This window comes from Acomys minous (assembly GCF_964271855.1).
Source record: "Acomys minous genome assembly, chromosome: 11".
NCBI classification, from domain to species: Eukaryota; Metazoa; Chordata; class Mammalia; order Rodentia; family Muridae; genus Acomys; species Acomys minous.
In genome coordinates this window covers 58,923,365-58,932,022 of record NC_140492.1, presented here as the reverse complement: position 1 = coordinate 58,932,022, position 8,658 = coordinate 58,923,365, and the positions used below count along the sequence as shown (strand labels likewise).

The following is an 8,658-nucleotide window of genomic DNA, read 5'->3' as shown; positions in this document are numbered from 1 at the left end:
GCCTGGGGAGGTAGCTCAGTCATTAAAGTCACATAAGCGTAAGGACCTGAGTTTGGTCCCTGGCATCATGTTCTGTGTGGCTACAGTCCCAGTGTGGGAAGGCAGAGACAGTAGGCTCTTGGAACGTACCAGCCAGTCAGTCTAGCAGGCTCAGCAAGCTCTAGTTTCAGTGAGAAATCCTGTTCAAAAAATAAGGGGTGGAGAGCAATCAAGAAAGGCACTTGACATTGACCTCTGACCCCCATAGGTATATGGACATGCATGCACAGACAGCTGCATGCACACATAAAAGTTTTGTTTTTGTTTGTTTGGCTGGTTTTGATTTTTTGAGACGGGTTTCTCTGTGTAACCCTGGTTGTCCCAGAACTTGCTTTGTAGACCAGGCTGGCCTAGAACTCACAGAGATCCACCTGCCTCTGCCTCCTGAGTGCTGGGATTAAAGGTGTGCTCCACCACTGCCCACCTTAGAAAAAAGTTGTAAATCAAAAACAATGGAGTGCTCCTGGCCCTGAGTCCTCAGTACTGCACAAAGAGGTGGGCTCTTATATGTATGCGTGTGCGGTCTCAACTTCCGGTACATTGTTTTAAGTTTGCTTTATACCAAGAGTGTTTCTTTTGTTATTATTTTCATAAACAGAGGCCATAGTTGTCTCTCTCCCCCCCTTACTTAGGAGCCTATAAGAATGGGTCAGAGGGCTGGAGAAATGGCTCAGAGGTTAAGAGCACTGTCTGCTCTTCCGAAGGTCCTGAGTTCAATTCCCAGTAACCACATGGTGGCTCACAACCACCTGTAATGAGATCTGGTGTCTTCTTGTGGTGGGCAGGCACATGCATGGGCAGAATACGGTATAAATAATAAATAAATCTTTAAAAAAAAAAAGAATGGGTCAGAGGGAAGGAGGTGAACGCTGATCAACAGCAAGGCCTTAGAAACTGCATGAAAATGCTCTGCTGAGCTCTGAAGACCTCCTTCCTCACAAAGCCATAACCAGCAGCTGGAACCTTCCTGTGTTAAAGTTGTCATGTGCCTGCCAATAGGGACAATGGGAACAGAGCCTGACCTTCTGCCGAGGAACATTTGCAGTGTGTCCACATCTCCGTGTCAGAGGGCCACCTGTGGGAGTCAGTTTTCTCTTCCTCACTATGTGGGTCCTGAGGAACATGCTTGGGCTATCAAGCTTGGCAGCAGGCACCCCTAACCGAGCACACACGGGTCATCAAGCTTGGTAGCAGGCACCCCTAACTGAGCACACACGGGTCATCAAGCTTGGTAGCAGGCACCCCTAACCGAGCACACACGGGTCACCAAGCTTGGCAGCAGGCACCCCTAACCGAGTACACACGGGTCACCAAGCTTGGCAGCAGGCACCCCTAACCGAGCACACACGGGTCATCAAGCTTGGCAGCAGGCACCCCTAACCGAGCACACACGGGTCATCAAGCTTGGCAGCAGGCACCCCTAACCGAGCACACACGGGTCACCAAGCTTGGCAGCAGGCACCCCTAACCACTGCTCCATCTCATCAGCCCAGACCTGAGACAAAGCCTCTCTATATAATTCAAACCAGCAAACTCATAATCAATCTTCCAGTCTCTGGCTCCCAAGTCCTGAGACTACAGGTGTGTGTCACCACAGCAGGCCGTTAAGACTTTAAAAGGAAGAAGTGAATAACTCATAGGTTTTAAATAACTTATGACCCTCGATGGTCACCTCCCCTCCCACACCCCGTGACTTAGATAGTTATTTTCCTTAGGTCTTGTATTCACTTTATATTTCTGGCTTAAATGCAGCTTGTCTATAATATACCTTTTAAAAATCTAATGTTGGATTTGGCTTGCTTAGATTTTTGTCTAGGCTATTTCTATGGATGCTACTAACTAAGATTTATTCCTCTTAGTCTTTCTTTCTGAATCGTCTCTGAACAGTTTTAACATTAAGGTTACACTAGCATTGTAAAACCAGCCATAAGGCATTCTTTTTGCAAATGTTGGAAGAGATTATGCAAGGTTGAAACCACACGATCCCCAAATGTCCCATAAGAATGTAAAGTGTTTTCAAAGAATATTTATTAAACACTTAGTAGACCAGGATATCCATAGTAAAAATAAAAATTATAAAAGTTGAAAATAATTTTAGAGCGATATAGATCATGGAAATTAATAAAAGCAGAAACATTAATAAGAAAAAAATTTAAAAAAGAAAATACAGTGGGGTGTTTTGCAGTTCAGTTCACTCCTTTGTCTAAAACGGTTTGGACAGTTCCCCAGGAAGCGGTTGCTGTGGATAAGGTACCCAGCCTTGCAAGTGAGTCACTCAGTCTGTATACACCAGAGCTGCTTCCGAACTCCTCTCACCTGGAAGTCTGACTGAATGTCCCTCTCAAGAAGGGAACGGAGGAGCTGGGCCTGGTGGCTTATGCCTCTAATTCTGCACCAAGGAGGTTGAGGCCAGAGGATGGCTGTGGATTTGAGATCCATCTGGGTTTCCGTTGTGTCGTAGAGATAGAGATGGCGAGAGGGAGCGAATGCATCAGGGGTAACTGTTAGAACTACACACGAGGCTAAACACCTTCTCAGTGGGCCGTTTCTCTGTGAACTGTCTTCCGACTGCTTGTAAGCTTGAAGGCTGGAGGCAGGTACAAGGCTCGTCTGACACTTCCAATTTCTCATTTTCAAACACAAGGGAAAGGGAGAAATTCCATTTACTTTCAAAAAAAGAACAATGCTCTAAAATAATATCTTCCTATAGCCAACTGAAGTCTATGCATAGCAGATAGAAAATTCCAGAAGTGAATAATTCATAGGTTTCAAATAAGTTATCAAAGTTACTATCGCTGTCCTACGCTATTTTTGTTGTTAATATCTCTCTCTCTCTCTCTCTCTCTCTCTCTCTCTCTCTCTCTCTCGTTCTCAAGCATTTTATTTTACTTAAATCAAATATTCTGTGAAGGCATGTAATATACACAGTTGTACATAGCATCTTTCAATTAAAAACATGTCCAGGTGGGACAGTATTTTAGTGGAAAGCTTGAATTAAAAAAAACAAAACAAAACAAAACAAAAAAAACTATGAGCTACTCATTGTCTTAAATGTAACTATTTACACAGATAAAGTGGGCATCCAAGAGGTATGGCAGCCTTCCTGTAATGAATGGCCTGTTCACCAGGAAGTAATTAATATGCGTCCTCCGGCTTCCAACAGTTTCCTTTAAAGCTGGCCAGTTGCCCTGCACTCTTCCAGGCTGGTTGATTGCTCCATTAGTTATGGGTGGTGGTGACCTCCAGTGTCCTGGAGTCATCCTCTGATCTTTCTATGTAAGGATGTCTGCTCTTGAAGAAATCTGATACATACACCACGACTAATACCGCAACCACAGCTCCTTGGATGAGTCCAACGAGGACGTCACTCGAGTGGTGTTTGTAATCAGAAATTCGAGAAAGGCCCACGTATATGGAAAAAGCAACAAGCCCAAACTGCAGCGTGGGGCGGAGGAGTCTTGCCCAGTCTGCTTTCATCCTGGCTTGAAGGTAAAGTGCTGTAAACAGCATGCAGTACATAGAAAACGAAGCGTGGCCCGAGTAGAAGGACAGCCTGCCTTCCCTGACTTTCGCTGCACTTCCCTGACATATGTAAGTCTCAATATAACCGTCTCTACAGTTGATTTTTGACCAGTCTGGGTTGCAGACAGCCAAGAAGTGAGGCCGCAGTCTGCCTACAGAGTACTTGGCAATGGTAGTGAGGGACTGACTAGCTGCGGCTCCAAACAAAAAGGTTCCCACGGCTTTGTAAATCGTGGCTATGTAGTGATTGTTGACAAAGGAACTCGACCGCAAGGCATTAACCTCAACAGACAGAGTTTCTCCAGCAACCAGAACGATAATACTGAATGGAATGATTATTCCACCTAATAACTCCGTAGGTATGGTGTCTTCTCTGTAAGGGTACTGGATGGACTCATCGTTACAGAATATTCCTCGCTGGAAGGGCGTACGCCTTAAAGAAAGGATTGCGAAAGGGAATCCGGCCAGCAACACGCACAGCACATCGACGGCCACGTAAGACAGCCGCGTCTTGTTGAACATGGTCACTGGCTGGGTGATGTTACAATCTGATGTTGACCCGGGGCGGTTGGAACAGACACCCTAATTCCCAGGAGCCCCGCCCACGGGATGGCGGCAGCCTCTGGGGACTGTGCCTCCTTCACTGAGGGTAGCGACCCCACGGATGGATTGGGCCGGGCCGCACTGTCATCGAGGGTTAAGGAACCCCTGGACCACCCTTCACCGCCCTGCTTGCCGTTCTGTCGCCTGGGGTGCTTGCTCTCCGCGGCCACAAGCCCTCCGCTGTCCCGTGCCCTCGCCAACAGACGGGGGCATGTGGACTCGAACTTTAAGATTGAGGACCCGGTGGCCGTGGGGGAGTAGGAACACCGGCTGCGGCTCCTCCCACCCCAGGGGGCGGCTGGAGGCAGTGCGCGGTCGCGCGGGGCCGAAGGAGCGCCGTTAATCTCTTCTTATACCTAATTTATAAATTAAGCTTTAACATAGTCTGTACGTATAGAGAAACACCATTACATTATATAGGGTTTGATACTGTTCAGGGTTCCAGACACGCAGCCGGCGGCTTGGAATTGGGTAACAAAGACTACTGTCATCCAAAAACACAGTTACCGCTGTGGCAAGGGCTATTATCTTCTTCTCCTTGTGGAGTTTACCGTGGTCTGTTCACAATTACAGGCTAATTTTATCTTTTTCATCTCATGAAAGACACCCTCAAGTCAGAAAAGTCTTGATCACAGTAATCCTGGGATAGATAACCCAGGGGTTCCCGTTTGAAAAGTACATGTTTTAACACTGAGCCACATTGTCGGCTCTGGGAATCTTTTTTTTTTTCTTCGTTTTGGGGTGAATAGTTTTTACTAGGTAGTTTAGGTAGGCTTCAAATTCACTATGTGATCTAGTTGTCTCAAACTGGGAGCCTGGCATCCTTCTTCTGCCTCAGCCTCCCAAGTGCTGGGATTACACACACACACACACACACACACACACACACACACACACACACACACCTGTAAATCAGCTGTGAGGCTTATTTACAAATATTCTGAAGCCTGCACCTCCACCTCTCCTTGGTTTGACTGACTTTCCAGGGTCTTTCCCCCCCCCCCCCCCTTTCCTTTCCAGTGCTTTTTGCAAAGAATTTATCTCTGAATCTCTGAGCTAGAGCAGGATTTGTTGACCACCTCTGGCTCACTCAACCCACGAAGATACATAATGTCCCAGGCGTCTTCTTTGTACCCTGGCCTATTTGTGCAGCTACAGTGAGGGAAATGCCTCCATTCGCCTGTACCTCTTAGGGCTATTTTAGGGGAAGGAGTATTTGACAACTTCAGCAGGAAAGATTGGCCACTTTTATCTCCCCAGTTATATTAACATTTAATCTTCATTTCTAAGTTTATGGGAGGGGGTTTACAAAATTGATGACATCTTTCCAATTGAAGGACATTTGTGATATAGGACTTTTAAAAACATTCACTTATAGTATTGACAAATTTCCTAGGAAGCCCTGAATGTATTTACCAGAGTTCTAAGCACTTAACAGGCTCATGAAAAGTTACCCTGATCACTGCTCTGAGTGTTTTGATTTTGGTTAGTCATAAATCGTTTTATTAAGAAGTTAAAAAATATTTTAGTGGTATGTATTGATTTACATGTTACAAGGGTTAGGCATAATATTCCCACATAGGCACTGCTCAAATCCAATCTCCTTTCCCAATATCTAGAATATTTTTAAAGGTTCATACTTATTATTAATAATATCTTTTTTTTTTTCAGTTTGAGACAAGGTTTCTTTGTGTAGCTCTGACTGTCTGTGGACCAGCCTGACCTCGAACTTATAGAGATCCACCTGCCTCTCTCTGTCTCTCCAGTGCTGGGATTAAAGGCTTGTGTCACCACTGCCTGGTTTATATGTATTATTTTTAATCTTGTATGTGTTTGTGGGGGTATATATCAGTGTAGGTGCCTGCAGAGAGCCGAGGTTTTGGATCCACTGGGGCTAAAGTTTTTGGAGACTGAGCTACGGACTGTGGAGTCTTGGGGCTCCAACCCCGGTTCTCTGTAAGAGCAGTAAGTGCTCCTAGCCACTGTTCCTATCCCCTAATTTCTAGAATTTGCCTATAGTGGGAGCTTTTTGTGGACTGCCAGTCATATTAATAATGACATGGGGTCTTCTATATAATTTAAAACTTAGGCCTTTTGGCAGAGCAGTGTTCCAGCTACTGTTTAAACCGAACCCGACAATTCCAGCATATGGCCCATCTCGTGGCTAACTCTTTACCTCTCCGCTCCTGTTTCCATCCACTGTTCTCTTCTGTGTCGGCCTCCGAATCTCCTGTATCGGCTTTCTTCTCCCAGCGTCCCTCTCTCTCTGACCGGAAGTTCTGCCTTCCACTTCCTGCCACAGATACTGGCCATTAGATCTTTATTATGACCAATCGGCAGGAAGACAACATCAGAGTATCTTTTAGATTGCCTCTAGGCTATAGAGGGCTGTCTGACCTTCTCGTATCTGAGCAGATATGGAAGGACAAGTATTTACAAATAGAAGGCTGGTGATGGACCATAGTAATGACAAAGCCAAGATCCCGCTAGCACTTAGCTCCCTATGGGCACAGCAGCCAACAACTGACAGTACAGAGACCTTCAAACACTGTGAAGCAAAGTCGCCCCAAACAATTGGCGTATGCACCTTAGAGAAAACAGCGCCTTCGTCCTGGAGGTCACGCTCTTTAGGGCACGAGACCTCTGGATACTTTGAATGAGTCCTTCAAGTCTATGCACTTTTCCGATCTCCTTGCTGCCGCGATTCCGCTCGTATTGCTGAGCTCCCTCCTCGTGCCACATCCACTGTAAGAGAGACGGGTCACTGCTCATAGATAAAATGGTGTGAATAGGGCATTCTCTAAGCCTCTGTTGTGATTTAAAAAAAATCTCCTTACACTATGACTCTTATAGGCCCTAGGCATTTCTGTGTTCCTTTCCTCTGAGAAAGAAGAACACCTAAAAATTACATTTTCCACTTGTGTTGCTGAAGGTGAATGCACCCAAGGCAAGTTGGATCCGTGACTATATTGATTTCTTCCCTTCCCATTACAAAAAATATTAATAAAAAATATTTTAGGGGGAACCTCTAGCAGTGACTAGAAGCCCAGTAAGACAGGGTTTTGTTATGCTTAAGTCACACGGCTTTAATTGGAGAGCTTTTTATGGCATGATCTGTGTGCATGGTTTAATCAGGTAGCGTTGCGGACTGTGGCATATGGTTCTTGGCATCCAAGCTTAGCACAAAGAAAGTAGAGGGCTCAACGGGATCCATAAGATGTTACTACTATCTTATCGAAATGTCTATAATGGAAGCAAAACACCATTACAACTTACCTACTGCAGTATTTATCAGTAAATTGCTGTGTGCCCATGAGCAGAATTCATGGATGTGATTAAATAAGCAAAGCCTTCCAGAAATCATTCTGTACAGAAATTTAAAAAGATTGTTAGATGTATGAAAGAATCGGGTCGGAACTTTCCATTTCACTAAACTAAACTCTGGAGTGTAATGAGGCCCTTGTTTGTTTTATTTAAAGGAAATGCTCTAGCAACAACAGCTTTTCCTCCATCGACAACACAGAAGGCGTCATCATCCCTGTCTAGCACGAGCAGCAGCATACCTCAAACACCCTCAGACGTGTTCATCTCAACAGCCTCTACGGATAGGAAGACAAGTAACACAGGACAAACATCACCCATGGTTGCACAAGGTTCCACATCTGTCGCTACAGGATTCTCAACCACAACTCCAACACATGTCCTGTCAACCACGACAACACCCATCACCTCTCCTCAGGAGTCCTCAACACTTTCTCAGACACAACCCACTGAAAGCCTGGAGACCAGCAGCAAACCTCAAACCAATACCCTCACAGAGATGACCACATCTACTGTTGTGTCCTCCCCAAGTGGACCCACTCCAACATGGACTGTTTCCCAGAAAACACCCTCTCTTGATGAAACAACCACCCTACATGCTCGGAGCATGAGCATCTCAATGCCAAGCCCACCAGACATGTTCACCACAACACCCTCCACAGAAGTCTCCTCAGTAGACACACGACACACAAGTGCAATTGTTACTCAAGTTTCTACACCTGCCACCACACAGGTCTCCACAACACCTTCATCACAGGAGCAATCAACACCCATCACATCTACTCAGGAGTCAGCAACACTTTCTCAGAACCACCACACTGAAAGCCTGAAGACCAGCAGCAAACCTCAAACTACTACCCTCACAGAAGTGACCACATCAAGTCCTTCATCCTCTTCAAGTGGCTCAGCTCCCACACCAACAAAATCCCAAGTGACATCCTCTCCACATGAAACAACCAACCCATCTGATTCCAGTGTCAACAGTGCATCCCCAACCACACCAGAGGTGCTCAGCCCAGCACCCTCTACGGACTCTGCTCCAGGAAACACAACTCCTGGGATTACTCCAAGCTCCACAACAACCAGAACAAAAGTCTCCACAGCATCCTCGCCACAGACACTCTCAACAGTGTCAACACCCATCACATCTACTCAGGAGTCAGCAACACTTTC

The 8,658-nt window shown here is 45.8% G+C and overlaps 1 protein-coding gene across 1 annotated transcript; it reads right to left on the bottom strand.

The window, feature by feature from the left end:
- Positions 1–2,091: 2,091 nt before the first annotated feature.
- LOC311608469 (phospholipid phosphatase 1-like) lies at positions 2,092–4,402 on the bottom strand. Its single transcript, XM_084800997.1, has one exon. It carries the CDS (start codon positions 4,081–4,083, stop codon positions 3,259–3,261), a length of 825 nt encoding a protein of 274 aa, XP_084657123.1. The 5' UTR covers positions 4,084–4,402; the 3' UTR covers positions 2,092–3,258.
- Between the last annotated feature and the right edge of the window lie 4,256 nt (positions 4,403–8,658).